This window comes from Eumetopias jubatus, unplaced genomic scaffold (assembly GCF_037043125.1).
Source record: "Eumetopias jubatus isolate StellerSeaLion01/CBP00866 unplaced genomic scaffold, mEumJub1_p1.0 scaffold_5, whole genome shotgun sequence".
Classification (NCBI taxonomy): Eukaryota; Metazoa; Chordata; class Mammalia; order Carnivora; family Otariidae; genus Eumetopias; species Eumetopias jubatus.
This window is the reverse complement of record NW_028274811.1, coordinates 129,048,518-129,076,166: the sequence shown is the minus strand read 5'-3', so window position 1 is coordinate 129,076,166 and position 27,649 is coordinate 129,048,518. Positions and strand designations below refer to the sequence as shown.

The 27,649-nt window shown below is 41.1% G+C and overlaps 1 protein-coding gene across 2 annotated transcripts in view; it reads left to right on the top strand.

Moving 5' to 3' along the window:
• The first annotated feature begins 1,753 nt into the window (after positions 1 to 1,753).
• Positions 1,754 to 27,649, top strand: part of PDZD2 (PDZ domain containing 2) — a 212,534-nt gene continuing 186,638 nt past the window's right edge. For both annotated transcript variants that reach the window (XM_088023529.1, XM_028098107.2), the window contains exon 1: positions 1,754 to 2,229. In XM_088023529.1, the coding sequence (XP_087879655.1) occupies positions 1,754 to 2,229 (476 nt within the window). The remainder of the gene's footprint in view (positions 2,230 to 27,649) is intronic.

The following is a 27,649-nucleotide window of genomic DNA, read 5'->3' as shown; positions in this document are numbered from 1 at the left end:
TGTCTGTGTGGAGTCACTTTGCAGCGAGAGGTGTTACTTGTTTTGGCCAAGGGGAACATTCAGTTTTTGTACATTTGTGGATTATCTTTTCTTTGATCTTGCGTTTCTTTTCTAATAGGCATGTGATTATGTAGATTATATTTGCTAAGCTTTTGATTTATTTGGAACCAATTAATAGCTGGCACTCAAGTTCTTTGGAAGCTCAAAACTTGCTATGTTGGAAATTTCTTTATGGTTACTGAGTAATAAGTCCATGTATTATTGACATGCCTTCTGACACCTCTCCCATTTATTATTATTCCTTGTTAAATCTACTTTCTGAGAAAGCTAGAGAATGTTTTCCATCTTAGATGGCAAGTTTATGTTGACTTTCTCTGGGCAAAAGTGAAATTCAGAGAAGAGAATGAAAAGAGTCATTTTTCTGTGTTTACGAAAGATGGAGGTAAACATTTTCTTTGGTGGATTGGCAATGGAATTCAATTAGCCTTTCATTGTGGGGATGTATTGTGTGCCAGGCACTGTACAGGATTCAGCAGGGGCCAGATTGCTGCCAGCTCTCATGGGGGAGACCCGCCTGTTGCAGCTGGCAATGCAAGGGGGATGCATCACTGCTTTAAGCAGTGTGGTCAAGGGAAAGCCAAGGAGAGGCCAAGTCTCTGCACCCAGAAGCATGGAGAAACATTTCTCTGGAGGAGATAGCTTTGGGGTTGGACTAAGAGTAGATCAGTTGCAACAGTTTACCAAAAGAAAAGAGGAGAAGTGACTAATAGCTGCAGGGACATGATCCCCTCTGAGGCTACGTGATGAAGATGGAATGATGGCTGAGCTTAGGATGGGTATTGTCCTAAGCCAGAGCCCAAACCTCTCTGTGCTGTTGATTGGCTCTTCCTCTTCTTGGCATCATTGTCAGTCCTGGAGTGGAGAGCCTTCCCGTGTATGCAGTTGAGCTGATCAAGACAAATGGACATAGATTTTAACTCCCTAAGAATGTAAGCTCTTACATATGTCCAGAACCCCTCTAACAGTCTTCTAAGGAGTCTTTCACATAGCCTTCTGGTTGGATATGAGTTTGATGGGAGTTGTCTTAGAAAAAAGTCATCTTATTTCCCTGATGATCAGGAAAACTTCCTGGGGAAAGTCATTGTTCCAGAGGTTTCTGTCTGGGGGAAGGGTGTGTATGTACGTGTGCATCTATATATCTGTGTGTCTGTGTCTGTCAGTATGTCTGTGTATACAGAGCGGAGGGATCTTAGCTGGGGAATGAGGAGAGGCATGAGTTTCCTGGCTCAAAAAAGCAAACGTAGTCCTTCTGTATTACATGAGGCCATGTGTTCTGTATCAGAGGGCTCACAGTTGTGACCCAAATTTTTTGTTTCTTCCTCTTCCAGGCATAAATGGGACCAGGTGAGGTCATGCTTTGGCTGCTGGAGGCATACCCCATTTCTGGGTCATTTGCATGGGCCCCGCTGTGAAAGGAACCAAGCAAGAACTTGTCAGACACTTCCGTCCTTCTCTTGGTGAGCACTCCAGGCACAGCAATTACCCCACTGTGGTTCTAATTGTGTCCTGTCCTCCTCTTGCAAAAGCAAACAGCCCAGTCTCAAGTAGGCATCCTTTAGGCTCATCTGCCAGCCTGAACATGAACACAGGCAAAGCTGATGACAGCCAGGGTTCCCAAGGGACATGGGGCCTTCCAGGGTCCAGCCCCCAGAAGCAGGTCCTCTCATGATGTTGGTGTCTGGGAGTGAGCACCATGCCCATCACCCAGGACAATGCCATGTTGCACCTGCCCCTCCTCTACCAGTGGCTGCAGAACAGCCTGCGGGAGGGTGGGGATGGCCCAGAGCAGCGGCTCTGCCAGGCGGCCATCCAGAAGCTGCAGGAATACATCCAGCTGAACTTTGCTGTGGATGAGAGTACGGTCCCACCTGACCACAGCCCCCCAGGCATGGAAATCTGCACTGTGTACCTCACCAGGGAGCTGGGGGACGCAGAGACTGTGGGCCTCAGTTTTGGGAACATCCCTGTTTTCGGGGACTATGGAGAAAAGCGCAGAGGGGGCAAAAAGAGGAAGACCCATCAGGGCCCCGTACTGGACGTTGGCTGCATCTGGGTGACAGAGCTGAGGAAGAACAGCCCAGCAGGGAAGAGTGGGAAGGTCCGACTGCGAGATGAGATCCTCTCACTGAACGGGCAGCTGATGGTCGGAGTTGATGTCAGTGGGGCCAGGTGAGTGGGGGAGTTGGCACAGGGGCTGGATGGGGGACCCCTGTGGCTCACTTAATGTCTGCTGCTCCAATCTGTAGCTACAGAGGGTTACAAGACCTACTCTGGTAGGAAGCCAATGGCAATTTATCCTATAAAGGGAAAATACACTAAGTTGAAGGATTGTGATATTTGTATTTTTCTCTTGTTGTTTCATTCTCTCTTAGAGGACTCAGACTCAGAAAATTTTCTTTTTTCCGGACGTTTGGGTTAGAAATAAAAGAAGTGGCACATGACACAAGAGTATGAGAAATGTCATATTGAACCTGTACCTCTGAAAACAATAATACATTATATGTTAATTGATTGAATTAAAATAATTTTTTAAAAAAATTTAAAAAGTAAATATTTGGAAATATAATGGTAAAAAAAAAAAAAAGAAATGTCACATTGAGTTAGACCCTCTTCCTCTCAACCCAGCATCTCCCCTCTAGTTGGAGCACCAAAGGTTGGGTCCTGGATGTATTTCTATCTGCCTGTCCCATGTCACCTTACTCACAGACTCATAGTCCAGAAGCCCCTTGAGATACTTAGAACTATCTTTAGACCACCAGGCACCCCTGCCCTTGCCCCCAGTTTTCCCATCCTGGAAAATCCACTTGATGATGAGCATATTTCTGTTTTTCACCTGTGTGGCCGCCCATCATGGCAGTAAGTTATGATTGGACTGTAGTTTCCCAGGTGACTCAGAGTCCCCAAGACCACCCTCAGCCTCAGTGATTTACTAAAAGGATTCAGAGGACGCAGAAAAACTCAGGGTTACAGTTTATTACAGTGAAAAGATACAGATTAAAATCAGCAAAGGTCAAAGGTACACAGTGTGGGGTCCAGGAGAGAGAATAGGCGTGAGCTCGCAGTTGTCCCTCCCAGCAGCGTTGTCCTGGGAAGGGCTCAATTCTCCCAGCAGTGACGTGTGACAACATCTGTGGAGTACTGTCAACCAGGAAAGTTCATGAGCCTCGGCACCAGGGTTTTTCTTGGAGGTTAGTTACTCAGACATGGAGTGCCTATGAAGCTGACCTTAGTTACTCAGTGTCCAGTCCTTCCAGAGTTCAAACTAATGCCACTTGGCCCAATGCCCCTGCCATAAATCACATTATTAGCATAAACTATCTGGTATCAGGCAGAATATCCCAAGGGCATAGAGGTTACCTCCCAGGAGTTAGTCAAGAACCACTTCTTTCTTTAGAATGGACACGGGTTGAATACCCCAAATTTGCTGTGTTAACCCTTTACACACCAGGGTTTTTGTAATGGTTATATGTGGAAGAGACAAGAAAAGAGAAGTTTGAAGATATTCTGAGGTGCATAACTTTTGTCAAGCCTTCAGGGGCTCCTGTGAGGACGGCTTCTCTGTCCCAAGAGAAGAGAATCATGAAGAGAGGGTCACCTTGAGAATCATGATGACCTTTGAGTGAGGAAGACATCTAACCCAAGGAGATCCTGAAGGGAAGAAGCCAGAGCAGAAGTATCTTAAGTTTAATCTTCTCCTTCCCTTCAGTCTTCTACCAGAGCTTTCCATTGGCAGAAACCAGCCAGAAGCCAGTGACAAGGGAGCCCATGGGGACTGTCCACATGTGTAAACCTGGGGCAGAGGGCAGGGTAGAGAATGGGGAAGAGTGGGCATGGAGGGGCAACAAGAAGTCATCAGGCACATAGACTGTGGTCTTAGTTTAAATGAACCAGTGCATGGAATAGTCATAGCACAGGGCTGACTGGCATGTGTGAGTACTTACTCAGTAGAATCTCACCAGTATTCTCTTTGGGTTGCCTATCTGACTGAAGAGATGTTCTTGGCTCATGGCTGGGTCCTGAACTGGCAGTTATTGGGAGAAGCTTCATTTTCAAGGAGGGGTATTGAAGAGAAATTATTCTATTTAAAATTAGAAAGTGTTCTTAGAAAAGAAACAGGACTGGCCACTGTAATATTCGTTGGTGTTGAGAAGGTGATCTCCAGACCCTGGTGGCTGAGTCCTCAGGGTTAGAAGCAGGGATCAACATGGAGCTTGAGGCAGCCCTCCCAGAGCTGCCACTGAGAGTCCCCACCATTTGCAGCTGTCAGCTTTGAGGGGAGCTGCTTTGGATGCAGAGGCAGAAGGAAGAGCAGGGAGGGGACATCCAGTAGGAGAGCACAATGGTCAAGATCTCCTGCTCTGGAACCATACAACTAGTGCTACCTCCTCAGGCTCCCACACTTACAAGCTGGTTGACCTTGGAAAAATCATCCCTCTTACCCTTGGATTCCCTGTTTGTGACATGGGAATAATAACACTACTGAACCAATGTAATACAATAATGCATATAAAGGGCTTAGCCCTATGTTTAATACACAGTGTTCAATAAAATATTAGCCTCACAATGACTATTCTATATGGAGAGCGTTTGCAAAGACTAGCAGTTTCTTATCCAAGAGGTTGCTAGATCTTTAGGATTTGGAAGAGTGTTTACATACTGGATAAGTTTCCTCATATCTGTTAGGCTCCTTAATGGAGGCTCCAAGGACGAGGCAAATATGGTGTGGTAAGGGGAAGCAGTCTGCGTCTGGGATTCTGGGTTCTCTCCATAGGTCTTCTAGCAATTTTAGCTTTGAGACCTTGAGTAAGTGTGTTGGGATGATGGAGTGAGGGTGGGAGGGAGGTTAACTGCAGCTGCCTATGCCAATGTATTAGGAGTGAATCTCTGAAACATTTCATATGACCCACCTGAGCTGGTTTTATCATTCTAGAAGCTCACAGAGGTGAAGCAGTGTTCCCGTGATGTCACAGTGATAACTGGCAGAGCTGAGACACTCAGTCTCTCTCTTCTGACTCCCAGCTAGGGGTGGTACCTGATCCAGCACACCATTCCACTTCTGTGTGGTCAGGAAGAGATATTTGGATGGATGTGGTCAGTGGGCATCTGGACTGAAATAGCTGAAGTCGAGGAGCTTGGAGAATGGAAATAGGACAAAAGGTCGGGAAACAGGTCTGTGAGATTGCTAATTGTTATGCTCAGATGTACCTGGGATTTATTTTAATCAAGTATGATAAGACACGCAGACAGGAAAATGACTGTCAGAAGGGAAGAAGTTTACACTCACAGATCCCTAGAAACAGGAGGAAGAGCACACCCTTCAGGGCTTCATGGAGAAGCAGCAGTGTTAGGAGGCAGGGGGAGAAGGAGGGAGAACATGGCCCAAAGCCTTTATTGGGGTTTTCAAGGGAAGGTTTGGGTGAAGCATGGTAGCTACTCTGAGCAATCTTAGGATTTGGTAGTTTGAATAATTTCAGCAGATTCTGAGCTATAGGATGGTCTCCGATTGTCTAGTACTTGGCTTGGGATGACTTAGGGGCAATATTGTCTTGATGTATGAGAGTCTGACAAAGGAGAGAGTTGGGGTGTGGGCTCTGGATTGGTTGATTTGTATATCAGAGGCACACTCTCAGGGGGAGTTGTTTGCTATTTCTAGGAATTGGCTAAACCCTGGGAAGGTCAGTCTCTCTGGGATCAAGGAAGGCCCCAAATGCCAGAACATCAAGAATACAGAAAATAAGGAAATTTTCCACAGCTGAGGAAGTAAATCTCCCAAACTAACTTTTTCACTAGTGAACAGTCATGACTCTGAAATTCCTTTCTCTGATGGTACAGTCATGTGTGTATGTTGGATGGTGACATCTCCCAGAAGCCTCAGAGATGCAGGGGTGATAGAAGGAAAAGACCAGGACCCGCTGGTTGGTCTTCAAGAGAAGTATGAAAGTGAATCAAGTAATGAGGAAGGACTCCTAGAGTCCTGGGCTCCCAGTGCTCATACAACCAAGAAGTTGACAAGACAAAAGGAGACTAGCTCAATTTTCCAAGGTTCCCTCCCTAGTTCTCTGGTGCAATTATAAGAAGTACCACTGATTGAGCAGTTGCTACCATAGTGGACATTCTGCCATCTGCTATCTCATTTTATACCTACCACAACGCTATAAAGGACAGCTTTAGATGAGAAACCTTGGCTACAGAGGCCATGTAACTTGCCCAAGGCAGAACCAGAGATCTGCCACCATAGTCTGTGCTCCTGTCTCCTGTGCTATACTTCAGCTCAGCCCCAGAGCTATACGCTGGTCCTTGCTACGTGGTCTGGTGCTTAATTTCACGGATGGTTTTCAGCTTCACAAAATACCTCCTCAGTCTAACGGCGGACACCAGCGAAGAAAATGACTAGAACACTGTAAGTCTTCCCCCTACCCAAACTGACAAGGAAAACAGAAGCCCCCCACTCCATCTTATAAAAGGAAACCCAATTTTAATATAGAATCCGCTTGGCAAACATATCTAAGCAGAACTTTAGGACTAGAAGCACTTTGCGATTAAGTTATCAGGGAATTTAAAGTGTTTTGAATGTTCTCAAGATGCTCCTTTTCACTCTGTAACTGGCTAAAGGTTTCCTTCAACACTAAATTTTTCCACATACCTATGTAGGTTTTGTCCTAAAAACTGGTGAATACAAATTAGGGTTTTGTAGAGACCCCAGTGTATCTCTGCAAATAGCAACCTCAATTAATGTGTATCCCCTTACTTGTAAGCATAAGATTTCGGGTGTCTGAGTACTAACATCACACCCCACGCCACCCCACCAATATGATATGTTAGTTGTCCATGCCATCACTTGGAATTATAATATGAGGCACTCTTTTGGGCAATCCATTCTGCTCCTTCTCTTGAGTTTGATTTTGAATTCAAAACTACCTTAGCTGATGTTGTGGCTCGAACTGTGTCTTCTAGCCACCCACCTAATCCCCATTACCAAGTTCATATTTTGAAGTGTTAAACCCCCCAGTACCTCAGAATGTGGCCTTCTTTACAGATGTAACTAGTTAAGATGTGGTCATCCTGGAGTAGGGTGGGCCCCTAATCCAGGAGGACTAGTGTCCTCCAGCAAATTTGGACACAGACATGCACACATAGAGAGCACCAAGTGAAGATTGCAGTTATGTTGCCACAAGCCAAGGAACGATCAGGAGTTCGGAGAGAGGACTGGAAGAGATTCCGCCTTGGTACCTCAGAGGGAACACAGCTCTGCCAACACCTTGATCTTAGACTTTTAGGCCCCAGAACCGTGAGACAAATTTCTGTCACTTGAGCCATTTGGCTCATGGTACTTTATTATGGTAGCCCTCGCAAACTAATACATTTGGCATTTTGACCCTGTCACCTATGGCTAGTCAATTATTTGGGCTATTTCCTCCCTGACAAGAGTTACTCTGGGAACTAGAGAGCATGGTGGATATTTTTGGAAGAGGACACCCTGAAAATTGTGGGTGTGTTACGTGTGGGAGGAGCAGGTGCAAAATGTGAAAGATGAGGTCATGGTTTGCTTATTTTAAAAATTAGCTTAGAGTCGATCTGTAAACTTCATCTGCAGGGGAAAGAGAAGAGAATTCGGAGCTATGGGTTTGACATCCTTCTGCACCCCAGAACCAGTTCCAAAAGGAAAGCTGTGACTGGTCCCAACATCACAGACCCAATTCTGCTTTCTCACTGGGTGATACTCCTCGGGTCTGCAGTTTGCTTCTAGCTACCCCCCACCCCCTGCCGGCCCCTGCAAGCTCTGGGAGCCTCTTATTCTTTTCAGAGGTAACAGCCCCATCTTGCTGGCACAGCTGGTAACACACGGAGGAAAGTGTTTATTTGCAAGCTCTAATCATACCTATTCTAGGGAAGATGGGATTTTTCTGGAATGTTCAATTTACTTTTGTATGGTGGAGGGAGAACTGAGAAGGTTTTTTAGATGATTTCCTACAAGGAATACTTTGTAACCCCAGTCCCTCCCTCCCTCAGCCAGCTTTCTATAAGTAAACCAGATCTGTTCCCTGAGGACAGATTGTTCCAAATTGGTAACAAAATATGGAATTAATTAAAACATAACCCACACAACAAAACAAGTAGCCTTTTCTGAAAAGTAAAAGGGCCCATGTTTCACTTAAAATGTATTTTCCAGGATGTGAACCATGACTGGACTTTTTTGTACGTTAATATACACTTTTTTTGTACATTAATAAACAGGAGAGGAGCATAGTGCAAAGAACATGGAGCTCGGAAAGATGGGACTGGCTTCCAGGCCTACGTGTTGGCTGTGTGACTTTGGGCGAGTTACCTCAGCCACAGGAGGTTGATGCTATTTCCCCAATAGGGTCATTTAGTGGATTAGATAAGATGATTTAGTTAATGTACTGAAGAGGCATCTGGCATATGGTAGATGTTCAGTCAAAGCTAACTTTTAACACCCGTCCTGGTCAGCCTCAGGCCATTTGAACCCAGAGCACAGCATACAACCGAGAAGAGGCCTTTGAGTTGGAGGGACAGAGGAGAGCCTCAAACTTTAGCCATGCACTCATCAGGAAAGAGAATAATCTGCAGCCCAGAAACCAGGGTGATATCAAGTACTGGGCAACTGGGATGGCATGGGTACCCGCCAATTGGAAAGGATGCTGGTTCCCTGCAGGAACAGGGTCCTGGAGCCAGAGTGCACCTTTGAGTTACCAGCACGTGAGAAGTGCGTGATCCTAGGAGACAGGTCAGGGTGCTAAGCTGGCTGGAGGGTCCAAGGGGCTCTGGGCAATTGGCCAACTGGCATAGGAACATTACATTACAGACTGGGCAGACTAACTGAATATCAGCCCTGACCACAAGTAAGTAACCTTCAGCATAGTACCCGTTGCCTTTAAATTGTGTGTAAAATTAAATTTAGGGTTGTTACAAGCTCAGACTCTGGTTACCCATAGCAACCTTGAGTTCTCTCTAGGTTATAGCAGATTTTAAACCGAGTGTCAAATGCTGCTAGAAGGTGTAACTTGGAGAAATGACTGCAGGTAGTGATGTAGGAGATACAGAAAGGAAGAATTGCCAATTATACCTTTATAATATAGTCTCTGGGGCCATTTAGCATGAGCGTCCTGCCTACCTGAATATGCCCAAAGGCACCGGTGCTCTATTCAGGACTGTATATATAGTAAGAGGTGACATCATGTTGACCTAGAGACATTCAGGCAAGGTTAAACTATATTTAGCTTGCTTTTGAAGAAGCCTGAGAAGCGTGTAATACACTTTAGAAAGATTTCCATTACAGAAGGTTAAAAGGAAAACAAGTTTCAGCATTTAAAATTCAATTATCTGGAAAACTCATCATGTGGAACAGCCCATTCCCCAAGGATGCCATGGAAATGAAGCATTGCAGGACCTTACGTTTGTGCCCACTTCGTTCTTAGTCTGCTTTCCCCACATGCTATTTCATTCCATGACTGGTTTCTGGAAGGAATCCCAGAGTTCATCCAAGTCCAACCAAGAAGGAAACTGAGGCTCTAGGGCATGGCTTCCTGGAGTCAAGGACCTTCTTAAGAAAAGAGCAAGGACTAGAATTCAGGCCCTCTGACTCAAATTCTAGAACTTTTTCTTCAACACTACAAACAGTAACCAATGAAATTAGATTTGTTTTTTTACAGTTTACTGTTGACAGTTTACTGTTGACAGTAAAAACAAATAGGAAATCAAGTTTTTCTACATTTTTCTACCCCATTCTCTAAATGGATGGTAAAATTACATCTAGAACCTTCCTTCTCTCAACAAGAGTTTAACTTATAGCAGCTTCATGAATGTATCGTTGATGGCCAGCCATTGGACTGGACAGTGGGAGCTTGATTTCCCTCAGGTCTGCAGAACGCTTCGTGGGCAAGGCTGTGGAGAATCTTCCACTGTTGCCTGCCATCTTGTGGCTGTAGTTGAGCACAGTGCTGGGAATTTTAGTCAAGTTTATTATTCATTAGGCTGTGTGGGTTTCTCATCTGTGCTGTTAGGATGGTGTTTTCAGGTTTCAGAGCTCTTTCTAGAATGGCAGCATCTGAGCCATCCCTGAGCAGCAAGTGACTCAGGTGCCATCTCTCTCCACTCAGTGCCTGGTGTCCTCATGCTGCCCCCCCCCCCGACCCCGTGGTGTCTCCTCCTAACACTCCCAGCCCTGGTCCTCGGGTCTCCCACAAGTCAATGAGTCATGATCTGATTAACCCACTGTGCGAGGCTCTTTGTGATGGACGGTAGAGGAAGTTGGCCTTCTCCAGTCTAACTCAATCCTCCTGAAATCAGAAAGCCTCAAGGAAAGTGGAGAGCAGGGCCACAACAAACACTACACTGGCCAATGGGGTGGATTTTGGGGGAAAACTGGCAACTTTGGCATATCCTCAATCACAGCCCACAGGCAATGTCCAGAGCCACTTAGAGAGCAGCATTTCACTGTCTGCTTGTCCTCAGGAGGAAAGAGATTACACTAAAGGAGGCACTTCCCATGATTTAAAAGGGATCGAGGTTCCAGAGCACCATCCAGAGATGCTCTTTGATTTCATCCTGGTGTCCTCATCCCTCTGGTACCCATCAGAGCCTCCACTGGGTGACTGACTTCAGCCATGGGAGATGGAAAACCCCAATCTCCCACTTAAGACACTGGCTTTGAAACTTCTAGCATTACTTTTGGAAATTGTCGTAATTGTAATTGTAAACCATAAAGAGAAAAAAGACAAAAGCATCGTAGTTGGGATTACAGTGTCACTGGCCTGACTTCATGGCCTTCTCCTCTCCAAGGGCACTCCTGGGCCATTTTCAGCCATTTCTTGACTTCTGCTCATTTTTTATGTCCAGGTATTAAATAAGTAATAAGGTTTTTATTCTCTCATTTTGAGCACCAGATGCCCTTAAATGACTCTTGAGTCTTTCTTTTCCAAAAGGTCGTTGAATTCCAAGCTTTGACACCTGTTTTGGCCCTGGCCCCTCTCATTCTTGTGATGCAGATGCAGGTAATGCATGGCCTGGCTCAGCTGTTCATAATCAACCTGTTTGCCAAGCACAGGAGTTAAAAGGCATGAAATTCCTGTCTTTTGGTGTTCACCTATGAGTTGCTGCCTCCTCCTGGAAGGGAATAAAATCTGATTATTTTCAGGACCCAAGAATGTGTAGCTCTCTCTTTGGTACAATTTATAATAAAACATGGGTTTTAACAGTTATATAGATTTCTTCATTGAATCTTCTTTGAAATCTGATCTTCCTTCAAAGATTTTGAGGGGTGAGTTTGTTATACTATATTTAAAATGGTTATGAAGATGTGACTCCTAGTGGCTTTTTGGATGATCAGGCTTATCCTTGTTGAAATGCACAAAGCAACATTCAAAGGTGTGAGTGTCCAGGTTCTTTGCATCTCAGAGCCACAGAAACCTGAATGCAGGGACATCAGCAATGATCTAAGAGCTGACTCGCCCCACAGTTACTTCGTTCAGAGCTCTTTCTTCACCAGAGAAAGGATGATTCTACCATTTACAATGTTTCCTGGACTTAAATTTAGCCCATTTCCTTTTGCAGAGGGGAAGGGAGACAGAGGGCCAGCCTGTTTTGATAGCTGAAATGCATGTTTTCTCAGCCCTTGGGCCTGACTTGAAGGTTAGGCCGTTTAAATGGGGCCAGGATTAACTAAGAAACTTTTTTGACTTTTGTGATCACAGATATACTTTCACAAATGTCCCCGAGGGAAGCTGAACTATTATGGGGAGAAGAAGGAGTGGGTGTCCTTCTTAAAAATTCAGGCTCTGTTAAGTACAGGTCTCTGTCAAATTGCATGGCAAGTCTTGAGGTTTTTTTCTGACTCAAGGGCTTTATTTAGTCCAGATGTCCATTCCTGTGAAGTCCTTGTCTGACCCAGCAGAATGAGCAGAGAGGACTTGAATGGCAGTCACTAGAGACGGTTCGTGCTTTGGAAGATCTGTTGCCCAGTGTGATGCCCAGAAAGATCCATGAGATAGGTGAAAAAATTATTAGCATCCCAAGATACATTATTTATCTTAAAAAAAATGAGAAATTGAACTTGACTAATATTTTAGATATGGTTGACATTGGCATCCTTACTCAGTCCATATATCAAAAGGTCCTATGTCCTGTGTGGTATGTGATTTGTCCTGAAGGAAGAAAGGATGATCCACAAAGACACCGCCCCCCCACTGATTAATTCACTTTTTGACTTATTTCAAGGAACTACAGTTTATGTAGTCTCAGTGAAATAGGTTTATGGATTAAATTATTTCATTTTAATTAAATTAAACTTTACCAAATGGACAGATAAACTAAAATTCTTCAGGGGAAAGAAAAAGAGGATTAAAAATAACATAATTAATGCAGGTGTAGGCCAACCATAAGAAAATGGCTGAGTTGACCCTTCTTACCACTGATATAGGCTCAGCCACAGTATATGGTAAAACTATGACAATCTATTCAGATTGACAAGAAGTCAGACAAAAAATTAAAATTTGAGACTACAAGAAACAATGTGAAATATAAATTTCTGGCCCTTATCATTAAAGAAAATCATCACCGTAAGCATAGATTGTACCTTGAGATAATACTTAATGATGGTATGAGGTCATCATAATTAGGAAGATATTTAAAATCTAAAGATCCACCACATGAATACAAATAGTTTTAAATATTTTAGCAATGTTTAAAATCATGCCGTACTAAATCTAGTCCAGAATTCTACTAAACTGAATATTTAGAAGCCTATCTGGAATTTCTCTTACTTGTTTAAGGCAAAAAGTCACATCATTAAGAAAACCCTCATTCTTCCTAATGCAGTCAAAATAGCCAAAATAAACCATGGAAAACAATATAACTGCAAAATAAAATGTCTGATTTTGTCAGCAAATTCTGTTGGAAGATGCACAGAAACACTGCTCAAATTTTAAAGAAACAGTGTGCAGTGTGGGAGGTTTGCTAGGCAGTTGGAAGAAAGTACTGCTGTTTCTCACATGTTCCAAATAAGGGTATTTGCTCGATTCTGTTTCAGTAATGAAATGGAACACCTACTTATTTGTGAGTCACTAAAGGAAAGAGATACCAAAAAAGATATATTTTCAAAAGTCAATGACTTTGTTAGTTAAAATAATGCTTTATGGGAAAATTATGTAAGGTAACAGCTGCTTTAACTAGAATAAAAAAGAATTCAGAGTAAGGTTACAAAAATAGGCCAGAACAAGAAATTGATTAAGTTATTGGTCCTGGGAGAGTTAATGCAGCAAAGAAGCTAGAAGCGAAGACAGAAGACAGAAATGCCAGCGAATGTCATCAGTATGGTTAATTTTATAAAAATAACAACCTTTAAAATCAGTTGGATTTTTACTCTTCTCTGTAATAAGATGTGGGATAATCATGATAATGTTTTGCCAGAGGTCTGATGTTTATCTTGAGACACAGCACTTAAGAGTCCTCGCACATAAAGAAAACTGTGTGCTTTCTCTTCTACGAAAAAGACGAGTGTTTGAAATTGGCCCACCTCATCTATGAAAACAAGTAGTTTTCAGTGACCCGCTTCCTGGAGGCTGTTTTTGTAGACCAAACACTCATAACCCGTTTCTCCAATGTCAGGATAATGTTGCATCAGTAAGAGAATAACTGCTATTTCAAAGAAACTCATGCTACGGAAAGAGCATTTTCAAAATGGATTTTTGAAAATGTTTCCTATTTATGTGACTTTTTTTTTTACAAAAAAATGCTATTTGTCAACCAAATATTTCATATGTATATTTGAAATCTTGAAAGCAAAATTTTCTATTTTTTTAAATCTACCAAAGAATTTTCAAGAATTTATGTGTTTAAAAACTATTTTAAAAGACTGTACCTTTTGACAACTTTGCAAGAAAGCTCAACCAAGTTAAAAATTAACACAAACTTTCAAACCGAAACCTTAGTACAAATGGTGGATAGGGTTGGAAAATAGATATTATCATTGATGAAATGCTGCCCTTCTTCCACTGGGGTCTACGTATCCTTGTGAGATATCTTCAACTATGGCAGCCCTTAAACCCAACATCCATTTATCTGAACTTCAACCATACTTGTGAATGATCACATCCCAGAGTGTAAAGTATTTCACAGTCTTGAAGTATACTTAACTGTATAGCTTTTCCTAAGAGTAACATTTGCTTTATATCATTTATTTTACTAAAGGTGAAAAAAGTTTTAAATATTAAGCACTTCACATGAGATGTCTCTTTTAAAATACTTTTTATATATATTTTATAATGTACATAATATACTAGTACAAAAATTTAATGCATGCATTAAATAAACACATCTATTGGATATATATAATATATATCCTATAGATAGATGATAGATAGATAGATAGATATGAGGCTTGAGAAGTCAACACTGCTAGAGCAGTCATCTCAAAGACAGAGTTTATCCCTGTCCTCTTAAGGAAATGTCTTCTTTGAGATTTGTGGGATCTAGATGCTTCTCATCAACCCCGTGCCCACCATTCCTCCTCACTTGGCTCTCCAGAAGGCTGGTCTCCTCGGGCTCTGCAGGCTGGATCCCCTTCCTAAGCTCTGCCAGTTCCTCCTCCTTGCTTCCCAGGTCTGAACCCAAAGTCATGCCATGGGGTGATCTGGCCAGCCACCCCCCCAAACACAGACACCCTGGCCCCTCTCCTGTCATTCCTCCTGCTAACCGCCTTCTCCCTGGACCATTGGGTGAGCTCTCTTTGGCTCATTATTCTTCTGTTTGTTCATTTCAGAGCAACATATTTATAAAGCTATTACTTAATTCCGCAGGGACCCAGTCCCTCCCCCATACTAATCTGTATTTATTTCAGTGGCAACATTAAAACATTGAAATAGCATTTTAAAGGAATGACTTGCAATTCTATTACACTAATTCTCAGTTAATTTGATTTTTCTATGTTAACATCTAATCCATGACCATGTGAATATAGTCCCGCCACACTAACTCAACAGATTTGTCTGTTTCCATCCCATCTCTGTTCATCCGCAATATATTTTTTAGACTACCTTTCTTAGTATTTATTTCCATTTTAGAGGACTGTGTGCACACGGGGAAGCATTCGAATAGAACAGAAGGACAGTGGGTGATAAGTACCCCCAGTTCTGACCCCATTCTCTAGTTACTACCACCAGCTGCACCCCAGGGCCTCAGTCTGTTACCAGTTTGGGGGTATCTTTCTAAGAATTCTGTAAGCATATGTTAAGTTCTCTATTTCACTTTTATGTAGATAGGGATGCACAGTCCGTACTATTCTGCATCTTTTTTGTTGTTCTTAAAAATTTTAGAGATCGTTTCAGGTCAGAACATGTCACATCCATTCTTTTTAAAAGCAGTATAATAGTCTACCAAATGGTTCTATTATGATTTATTTAATTGGTCATCAATTGATGGGCATTTTCATGTATGATCTTTTATTTATGTCATCAATTCTGCAAGAAATTCTATGTTGATGTGTCTTTATGTATTGTACATTAAAGTACATGTACATTTATGTGAAAAATAAATTCCTGAAGTGGAATCCTCGCACAAATCACATTTTAAATTTTTTAGTCATATTGTAAATTGCTTCACCCAAGAGGTTACACTAACTTGTATCCCCTCTGACAGTATATAAAAGTGCTGTTTTTCCCACACCTTTAACACCACAGGAATGCTTTTCAAATATTGAGTCATACTACATGCAAGAATCTGTATTATCCTTTTTCATTTAGCACATTTAAACAGGTTGCACCTTATTAAATAGTCTCAATAGGGATAATCATCAGTGATAATTTAGGCATGCTTTTTCTGTTATTCTCAGTTTTTCAATACTATGCATAACACTGTATGGAAAATGCTTGTGACCATGACTTTTTTTTCTTTTGAATCATGCTCTTAAGGCAGATTTCCTGGATTGAAGGTACTATATCAAAGGGTGTTTTGCCAAATCACACTCTGACCAAAGATGTATGAGTGCCAGTGTACCAGGACTATTTCATGATTGGGTATTGTAATTTAAAATTATGTTTAATTAATAGAAATATGGCTCACTTTTATGGTTTTAATTTCCATTTATTTGATCAGGGAGCTTGGGCATTTTCCCCTAGTTTTTTGTTTGTTTGTTTGTTTCTATTTTATTTTTACCTGTTGTCTAAATCATCTATTTGTGTCTTTTGTCTACTATCTGGAATATGCATTTAGATGTTATAGATCTTAATCCTTTCTCCCTATGTGGTTAAAATTCCCGAGTCTTATAATAGATTTTTGCAATGACTATGTAGAAGTTTTAACTATTGCTGTGGATGAATCTGAGTTTTTTTCTTTTGTAATTTCTTTTCACAACATTTTTTTCAAATCTTAGGACATTGCCATCTTCCCAAAGACCAGAACTTTTCTTCTACCAAGTTTCCTGATCATATTTTAAATTTATATTTATAATTTAAAATTTAATTTAGGTGGCATTTATTTTGATGTATAGTGAAAAAAATTTATCTATTTTTTCAAAACTGTGTAATTATCCAAACACCACTTATTAATAATTTTGCTCAATTAATTTGTGAAGCTTGATTTATTATGATGTATACATAGACACACACATACATATATACACACACACACCCATATTTCTATTTTAGGGTGTTCTCATTTTGTTCTGATCTATATGTCTATTTTTATGCTCATCACACAGTGTTTGGATGATGTTATAACATCTAGTAGCGTTAGTTACCTCCTCACTGTTCAGTTCACATTCCCCTCCATGAAATCTTTCCTTCTTCCCCTCCTGGGAATAGCTCCAACCCCCCCACACACACATAATCTACCTTCATGGGTGTAGCAGGCAGAATTCTAAGATGGCACCCAGGATCCCCACACACTCCTACCTGTGTGCACCCTCATAACCAGGACTGTAAATCTGATGAATTGTATTTCCACGATCAGGTTATGTCATAAGACACAGCTGACTTTAAGAAAGGGAGATGATCCAGGCGGGTCTGACCTAATCACATGAGCCCTTTTCAAGGTAGAAAGTTTTCTTTGGCTGGTAGTAGAAGGGCAGTGAGTGAGACATGCTCCAGCTGACCTGAAGAAAAGCAAATATCCATGTTATGAACAGACAATGGAATGGTGCGACGTCTACAGAGCTGAAACTAGTCTCTAGTTGACATTAGCAGGACAATAGAGAGACCTCAGTCCTACAGTTGCAACAAACTGAACTCTGCCAACAACCAGTGAGCTGGTCGGAAGAGGTCCCCTGGTCTCGGATGAGATTGTTGACAACACAGCCAATGAATGCCTTGATGTTAATTTCACGAAACACTGAGCACAGAGAAACACTGCCATGCTCGGCTGTACATCTGCTCTACCCAACTGGGAGCTAACAAATGGGTATTGCTCCAAAGCCTCTCTACGTTTGTGGTACTTGTTACACAGCACTAGAAAATGAATACAGTGGCAACACACAATTTAGTACTTAATTACTCTCATGTCATTTACTAATCATTTCACATGTAAATCTTGTCTCCCCTAATCAGATTATCAACTACCTAAGACCGAGACCCACTCTGGTGTTTCCTCTGCATCAGCCATGTTATTATCTACCTTGCCTTCAGGACTGCACTGGGAGGTGGGGTGGGGTTGGGAGATCACAGCCAGGCTTTAGAATCACACTGCCCTGGCTTAAATCTTGGTGCAGACTCTCCAAGCATCAGTTCCCTCATCTTTAAAGTGGGAATAAAATGCATGGGACAAATTACTGAAAGATACACAACCATTGTTATCAGCAGCTACTTTTGAAGGTGGGAGATGAAAACATGATCGAATTACAAAGGAAGGTTGTAAGGATTAAATGAGATGGTGCTTACAAAGCTCTTACTGGAGGGCATCGTGCCTGGTGAACTCTATGAATATTAGCTCATCATTATTAGAAAAGTGGACTCTTTGAAATGTTTTCCACAGTTCTGTATGTTCCGTATGTGCTAGATATGTTTTGTACCATATGACCCTGGCCCTACCCCTCCTCCCCCTACACACATACACACATACACACACACACACACACACACACACACACACACACACCACTGGCTATCCCACAGGGATGGATAAACTAAGTCCATCCACTAGACTTGACTGGTAATCATTTTGTCTCCTGGGAATTTGGAATCAAGCCCGCGAGAGACCAAGCTGCTTAGCTATTTGAGATGAGCTGAAAGGTCAATCCAAGTCAGGTCGGGGGAATCATGTCCTGAGAGAGCCAGAGCCACATGCCTGAAGGGACAGAAGGGCAGACATCAGGAAGAAGCTCGTCCCTTTAGAGGAACACAGAGTGGACGTGCATAAGGGAACAGGGCTGAGAGACAGTGTCCCCAGAGAGAGAGAGGGATGGGACAGGAGTTTCCGGTGGCTTGGGGGCTTGCAGTTCCCAGCACCGGTTCCCACGGTGCCTAACTAGACTTTCCAGATTTCTGTGTCCTTGTTTGTATCCCTTGCAAACAAATAAGCTCTGCGCAAAGGGCTGATGGTGGGTGACAAATCAGTCAGGTTCTAGTACATCCCAGACATCCTAGGACACCAAGCTTGAGTGCTGACTCTGCGTAAATACACAAGAAAATTAAATTGGGTTTCTCTGGTCTTTTTCAAGACTTTCAACTGTCCCTACAGTTGAATTCCCAGTGGCCTCTGGAGGGCACTATTCCATTAAGTTTATTCCACGGTAGTGCACACTGTGCAGAGAGAGCTGTTAAGAAAAGGGTGTTTGAAATAATAGTTGCCATTTACTGAGTACCTACACCTTCCTAGCCACTGTGCTGGTTGCTTTACATAAATTGTATCTTAAAGAATCACAGTTGTTCCCTGCAGTTGTGGATTATTCTCATTGTAACTTGTTTCCACAGGTATCTTATTCACAGGTGTCAAGCACAATGAAAGCTTCTTGTTCTCTTTCAATGAAGTTACAGCTTCTGATGGGAACCGGTTCAAGTTTAGTCAGCCCTCCTCTACTTTATGTACTTGTACAAAATTTGCATTTTTATGGGCATATACTCCTTTTTAATTAGAAAAAGAAAGAAACATGGCAGCATTATAAAACGGGGAAAATATTTGGTTGAGATGGGTATAAATTACTTGTGTCCTTCTTCTCTTCCAGGGGTGAGGTATTTCTTGTCTCTTACCTTTGGCCACCACACCCCCTAGGTAATTGTGTTGGCTTCAAGCCAGGTGGATGCCTGCTAGCAAGGGGGAGCTGTGGTAGGGGAGGGGTTATTGCTTTTCTCTACCTTGCTCAATGCCGCCATGTTGGGAGGGTAGGAATGAGGTTCCAGACCTTTTCAGAGCCTTCTGATGGGTCTGAAAATGACTATTGACCCATCTCTATTTCTTTCCTTCTTTTTTTTTTTTTTTGCAACATATTTAAAAAACCTATTTGTTCATTAGATGTTATCAATGTCAATAAAAGTATTTATCAACTATTATCTGTATGAGCCATATGCATTACACTCTTCTCATTTAATTTTTATAACAACTCTATGAGGCAAGAGGTTAAGTATTATCTCCATTTATAGATGAGGAAATTTAGACTGAGAAAGACTAGGTAAACACACCTGCAAGAAACAGAGCCTGGAATTGAACCTAGGTGTACCTGCCCAAATTCATTTTGCTATGATGCTCTGTCAGTTACTACCCATCCCCCAAAGAGCATGTCTATTCCCATTGAGAGCACCTTCATCCCCAATAGACAGTATGTCCACTCACTAGTAAGGAGTATATAGTAATAATTTTATAAGCAGCATTCTGGCCAGGGCACCTTAAGCTCCTTGCTCATCACTATCTCCCACCCCTCACTACTGTAAATGGGCAGAATCAGAAATCAGAAAATCTGGTTCTAGACAGTTTGTTAATCTCTCTACTTTTTTATTCATATGAGGATATCTGTTGACCATGTACTATGTTTTAGCCCTGGTTCTACCTGTTAGGGGAATACTGATGTACCATACATACAATATATAGAACATGCATCCATGCCTTAGAAAACTGCCTTACCCTTGGAGTAGGGTAATATGATTAATAATAATATGAAGGAGTTCTTAAAGTAAACTTTATTGTTTAACAGCTTTATTGAAATATAATTCATATACTATAAATGTCATTTAGAGTTGAGTATCACTAATATCTACTTTTAGAAAATTTTATCATTCCAAAAATCACTAATCTACTTTCTATCTCTAGATTTGCCTATTCTGGATATTTTGGTATGTGGTCTCTTGTGACTGGCTTCTTTCACTTGGCATAATGCTTTCAGTGTTCATCCATGTTGCAGTATATTTCAGAACTTCACTCCTTTATATTGTCAAATAGTATTCCCTAGTATGGCTATACCACATTTGTTTAACTATCCATCCATCAGTTGATGGGCATTTGGGTCATTTCCACTTTTTCACTGTTACAAATAATGCTGCTGCAAACATTGATGTACAAGTTTTGAATAGACTTATGTTTTCAGTTCTCTTGGATATATGTTTAGGAATAGAATTGATGGTCATATGGTAACTCGATGTGTAACTTTTTGAGGAACTGCCAAACTTTCCAAAAGGACTGCAACATATTACTTTCCCACCAGCAGTGTATGAAGGTTCTAATTTCTCTATATTCTCACCAACACTTGTTATTATCTGTCATTATTACAGCCATCCTAGTAGGTGTGAAATGGTGTTTCATTGTGGTTTTGATTTGCATTCCCTGATGACTAATGACATTGAGCACTCTTTTATGTGCTTTTGGCCATTTGTGTCTTTGGGAAGATGTCTATTTAAATCCTTTGCCCATGTAATAATTGTATCAGTTGCCATTATTTGTTGTTACTGAGTTGTAAGAGTTCTATATAGACTCTTGATATACAAGCATACGATTTGCACATATTTTTTCAGGCAGCTACAGATGTTAAACAATTGTCACTGATTGTTTTCAACAAATGACGTAGGAATAAGGCTGTTCTGAAAAATGGAGATTTTCATAGAGTCACTAGACAGGTCAAACACTGATGGTTCTCTGGGGATAGAGATTTTACAGGTCTTCAAAGTTTTTCTAACCCAGTGGCAGCTAAGCTGCTTATTTCCACAGCTACCATAGTTGTAAGGCTGTTGATTTTCAAAGCTGTGTGGAGCTGGGAAGAAAGGGATGGTAATAGCGTAAGTTAAAATGCCATAAATCTCACTGCGATTACTGAGATTCAGCCATTTTTCTAAGTGCCTCTTAGGCTGCGTCAGGTTAATTTTCGAGTTCTGAAAAAGTTGGCTTTTGATAAATTTTTTCCAGTGTTCTTGTTGCTTTTATGAAGGAGTAGATTTGTGGATGTTTTTATTCTATCATTCCAGAAGTGTTTCCTCCAATAAACTTTTCTTTTTTTGGAAGTATAACATACATAAAGAAAAAGGAAAAGGTCATAAATGTTCAGCTAGTGAATTTTTATATTAATCATCACCTAAATGAAGCAAAAGAACTTTACTAGCACCTCAGAGCCCTCCCTCACACCCCTACTAGTTATTAACCACCTCTTGCTTAACCAAAGTAAAATGGTATTAATCATCACAAGACAACTTTCCTGTCTGTTACCATCGAGGTTTTTTCCAACAATCTGTTTTACTCTAATTGTTCAAATTTCTCCCCAAGCCACCCCCTTAATACATTTAATCTAAGGCATTGTTCTTTATTTTACTTGTTAAGTTTATTTTTAAATTTTTTCAACTTTTTATTTTTTGTAATAATTAGCATACTTGGGCACCCACTTATCTCTGTCAAATCCCTCCTGCCTTCCAAAATTCTTCTATCATTACAATGATTCTCCCATCACTAAACCAGGCCCTGGAGTGTTGGCTGTAATTCTTCTCTATCCCTTTTTCCAAGACTTGTAGACACACTTAATCATCATAAACACAGAAGCTAGGATCCCTTCAGGATAAAGTTAGATGGGTTTACATGGGACTTTTGCACAATGCCCAAATGTTCTAATTTTACAGATAGAGGGGCAGTTTCTTAGAGGCTTTTGGGAGAAGTATTATCCTTCCATACAGATTTCTTTGCTTTTCCTGACCAAGGCTTCTCCAGCTAATGCAGAACTACTGCGGCACAGCTCAGCCTCAGGGTTTATCTTGAGCAATTCCCTCAGTGGGAAAGCAAGGGGCATGAAGGCCTTCCTTGGGGCCGTTTCCAAGGTGTGGGCACCCAGTCCATTTCATTGTTTTTCATTATCATGGATCATTACCCAGTAGAAGAGGCGATGTACTGATGGAGACTGAAACAAGATGTTGTCTGTCAAAGTGATATGGACATTTAAGAGTAATTGCTTGGGAAGTGAAAAGGGGTCAAAGTAGTTGAACTGAATGTTACAAGGAGTAACCAAAGGTTGCAAAAACCTATTAACTGAAAATGTTGGGCAAAAATAAAAGACTTGAAATAACTAATAAAAATGATTAAAAACCAATTTTGTCTTTATAAGGAAATTTTCATCATAGTAGAAGACAAAAGTGCTTTAAAAGAGAACGGAGGTCAAATTTTACAGAATCCAAACTAATATATATATACAAACATATTGTTTTATATTTCCTCTATAACCTTTTGCCATGAGTGATGAATAAAATAAAACATGCAAAACAATATGATGCTTCCTCAAAAAAATTAAACTAAATAAATTTAATTTTAAAACTAGAATTACCATATGACCCAGAAATTCTACTTTTAAGGTGCCTACCCAAAAGTCCCTTGAAAGCAGGGACTCAACAGCTATTTGTACACCAATGTTTATAGAAGCATTATTTACAATAGCCAGAAAATGGAAACAAACCAGATGTCAGTCAATGAATGGATAGATAAATAAAATATGGCATATACATATGATGGAATATTATTTGGCCTTAAAAAGTGTACTTGTTTGCTAGGACTTCTAAGAACCATGGACTTAATGGCTTAAAGAAGAGAAATTAATTTTCTCACAATTCTGGAGGCAAGAGGCATTAGAAACTAAGCTATGTTTTGTTGCCAAGAGGAGAAAACACCTGAAAAGTCTCCCTCTACCCCTTGCCTCCTTCTCTGGTGACCCCTAGGTCTGGCGATGAATGTGCCCAGTTGGAGTGACTGCCCATGCCCACCACCAATTGCTAGCTAACCACCGATTACCAGGTTTGAAGATATAGAATAGGATATACTTATACCCACCATTTTTAACTAATATACCTTTTCAGTCAAAGAAAATAATAAAGAGCTTCTGCTTAAAAAGGGTCCCTGGAATTTAACACAGCTGCTTTCATGACAAGACATCAGCTTAAAGATGAAGTGATAAAGTTTCTTGAATTTGTGGACACCCTCCAAAAATGTTTTGGACTCTGCAACAGAAAGAAAAGGTAGAGAATGGCTCTAAGCTGTGACTCAATAGTGACATCTTCATGCACATCTTTCTACTCCCTGGAATATTTTACAGTACTCAATCCTGGTGATTTTTTCTTTTTGGTATTTCAAGCCTAAAAGGTGGTGGGTGACCACCGCTTGTGGAGAAAAGTAAAAGTTCCTTGACTGGGAAATATATCTTTAAGAGATTTATTTCATTCTGTTATTAGTCGTCCTAAGTAAGGAGTAATCAAAAAGAAAAAACAAAACAAAACTGAAGTCTTCAGGAATATTTGGTTTTCAGAAATGTCTGCTGGTATTTCATACCTTTGATAGCCCAGTCAGATGGACTCAATGCTCAGTTGCTTTTGAGACAAAGAAAGAATACTCTGTGTGTTATGATTTAGAGCAAGACAATTTATATCATTTTTATGCTTGCCTCCTTCCAGTGTACACAATCCAAAGATAAAACAGCAGGATGGTGGTCACTGATGTGTGTCATTGATCCAGTTGTTACCACGAGAGACCATTGCAAGTTATTATCCCCCAAATATCTTCTATACTTTTCTTCTCTGTACTGCTCTATTTAATCTTTTTTAAAGTTTATCTTTTAGCCCAAGGACCCTGCCTCACTGACCAAGTGGTAAGAGTTCATCTAGGGACAGTTACAGAAACAAGCTCATCTCCTTCACTGATTTCTAAAGCTGATGTTTAATGTTCCATCAATGGCAAAAACCAGAGCTTCAAGGTCTTGGGTTGAGTGGGCATCTCTGACTAGCACAGCATCTAACACATTATGAAAGCTCAGTAATTGTTTGTTGAATAAAATAAATTATTCCTTCTTAAAATGGAAGTCTTGGGTTTGTGCATCTTCTGTCGCTGGTCGTGAGTCAGTCCCATTATTTCTGGCAGAAGCGTCAGTCATTGAGAATGTAGTCTTAAACTCCAGGGGATCCAGATTTGCAATTTCCATAATTGTCCACCTAAAAATAAATAGAAGTATTATATGTTGTGTGCTTTTTAATTTGCTGTGTTTGCAAAAGGCGTTCTCTATTAGTGTTCCCAATTTACCAGTCTGACTTAATATGTTTTGAAATAGATTGAAATGTACCCTTACAAAAAATAGTATGCTGATGGCATTTGTGTAAGCTTGTTTCAGTCTTTTCTCCATAAAGGAGTAGGAATTTTATTATTTTTGCAAAAACAAACAAACATGATTTTTGCGCATTTCCACAACTCAGTCTAAATCCTCCTTTTTCTTAAAACCTTTTCTACCAAGATGGTGCTCTAATGACAAAAATGGAGGAGTAGGCAAAGGCTTTTATGATCACCTCTAGAAATTCTGTTTAGAAAAAGGTATCTAGTCTATCCATGATTATTAATATCATATATATTAATTTGGTTTTGAAAGAAGAAGAAATGCATACTTGAATTAATTCCCAATAAGAATCTATATTTAATAATAATAATAATCTATATTACAATAAGAATCTATATTGAATCTTCAAGCAAAATTTACTCCCCTCAAAATTCAGACTGTTGTGTCTTTGGTGTGCATTCTTGATGCTGACCTAGCCCAAAACACTCATTTTGCAGACAAGCAGGTCCAAGCCCACTAGGTGAAGTGACTCCCTCTAGGTCCCAGGGAATTTATGTTGGAGCCGAGAGGAGCAGCCTGGCCTCCAAATTCTCAGGCTGTGGCTCTCTTCCCAGGGAATAGCAAACTCTTGCCTGTCAGCTGAGGATGAATTTTACATTTTTAAAAGGTCATAAAGAGAATGAGACAGACACCATATGTGGTTCACAAAGCCTAAAATACTTACTCTCTGGCCCTTTACAGAAAAGGTTTGCCAATTCCTACTCCATACCATTTTGGAGATAAAATGTTCACGGCCTCACTGTGGGGCCGATGCCCGGAGAATCTGAGTTCAAAGTGGAGGTGATGCTGGATTTGTTTTGGGGTTGACTTAACTAAGCTAGTGCTACATTTCCCAGATGTCTTCTTTGCACACTTCTGTGTTAGTGTGGGCCACGAGAGGACTTGGGCATGAGATTTGGAATGTATGTATGCATGTGAGCACTCAGAAGGTTGGTGTAGAGTGCTGGGCACCATCTCTTGTAATTCACCTTTTTGGAATGGTACAGCAGCTGGACCTCTGCCTCCCAGCTCCTCCGGGTTTCCTCCCTCAGTTCTCTGACCCTCAGGCCAGGGCAGGCGATGTGATTCCTCCAGCCCCTGGTCTCCTCCTCCAGCTCCCCTGATGCCTGGTCCAGAAGCATGTTCAGCTCTAACGCAGGTCAGCAAAATCATTCGAGTTGGAGGGTGAGGCAGGTTCCAGTCCTTCCTTAAACGTTTCTGTGGGCCCTGGCTCTCCCCACTTTACTTGAGTATTTCCTTCTGGGTTGCCTGTCCTGCTGATTTCAGGCCCCGCCTCAGACAGAGAGGAAACAGCCTTACGAGTACATAAACTCTGGAACTGGCTCCCACAATTGTGTGAAGTCAAATCCCTATCACAAATCCCATGTTATGTATTGGTCCTGATGGTCCTGCTTCTCTGATCGAACCCTGACTGATACCGTAGCTCAAAATAAAGTAAGTCATGAGTCAAGACTAAAGAAGAGAGGAAGAAAGGCTTAAAAAAAGAGAGGGTGAGGGAAAAAATATATATACATATGGTGTCTGTTAATTCTGGAAACATGGATAAAATGTACAAAATTCTGTCAAGGACATCTTCAATCTGTAAAAAAGAAAATACTAAAAATAATATTTTGTATTTCCAGACTTTATGGACTGTGGGTATATTTTAGACTCTGGAAACCTGTGGAGCTGGAAATGCTATCCAGAGCGATTTGCATGAGCATGTGACCCCACCAGCACAGTCTCAGAGCCTAGAAGACTTTGATCATTAATCCCACTTTTCCACTTTGAAAATCACCAAAATTCAAACAGGTACACAGTCATGCAAATGTACAGGTGAGTTCTCTAAAACTTACGTGGAGACATTGCTTTATGAAATTAAAGAGAACAAAGGGTAGGCAGACAAGTTGTCTCTATTTTCTTCACAGGTCCATGGTTTTTAGTGGTGGTTTTTCATTGATTTAGTAGTCTGGCGTTGATGCAAATTTGGCTATCCTACCTCCCTGCCACCTTCATGCATCTAGCCCAGCAACTGTAATTCCAGAGAATTCCAAATCTGGGCATTCCCAGGAAGTCAGGTCTATGAAGGCAATCTGGACACCTTGCTTAGTTGAACTCCAAACCATTTGCTCTTGTGAGAGCCTCTTAGCCTCATCTTATAAGCAAGCTCCAATGGGATGGAAGGGAGAGCACAGCCTCTGTCTCCCTCAGCCTCCCTCTTGGCTTCTCAGAACACCTCCCTCTCATCCTCCCAGATCATATGGCCTAGGGGACCCTAGCAGCTCTCACCAGGGAGAAACTGGAGCCCCAGCTCTGGAGGACAGGTGAATTTCTCATGCTCCTCACGCACTATTGCCAACAGCAGAAAAACAGGAAAAAGTCATCATTTTTTGAGTTCCTTCGATTTGCTTTCAATTCCTTACTCTCCCAATGGAGGTCATCGTTGAGGACTAGCTCTGTTTACGGGGGTACTGAATCTTATTTATCATCACAGTTCTCCTTGAGGAAGACTTCAGAGTTCAGAGCAAATAGTAAGATGAATGTTCGCTTTGCGGATCTATCATCATTGTATCCCTTGGTAATGACCAGAGAAGAGAAAGGGGTTTGCTCATAAGTTATAAGTAGTTGTGCAAAGGGAAAATGTAGTAAAACAAAAAGGACTTTAAGAACTCAATGGTGATGTTGTAGGTAATTGTAAAATCTTTGGTTTAATGTTGATGCTCAAACCATGAGCAGATTTAAGATTTAGAACTCAAATCTGCCTGAAAGGCAGGGCTGATGGAACCTGAGCTTTCAGGTGGCAGGGAGGAATATAATTCTTATTTTCAAGAAGTTCATTTTATTCTGTGAAGGTTTCTTGGATTGAAAGAAAAAATTGAAAGTTTAATATAATGGTCCTTGAAAATGTCATGCCTTATTTATATCTTTCCTCCCCCCACATGTGTCCTCATTTTGGTTTATTTTTAAAGTTTGTGTTTGTTATCAAAATGAAAAACATCTTAAATGATAAAAGCAGTACATATTCAGTTCAATAAGGCATAAAGAAGAAAGTCA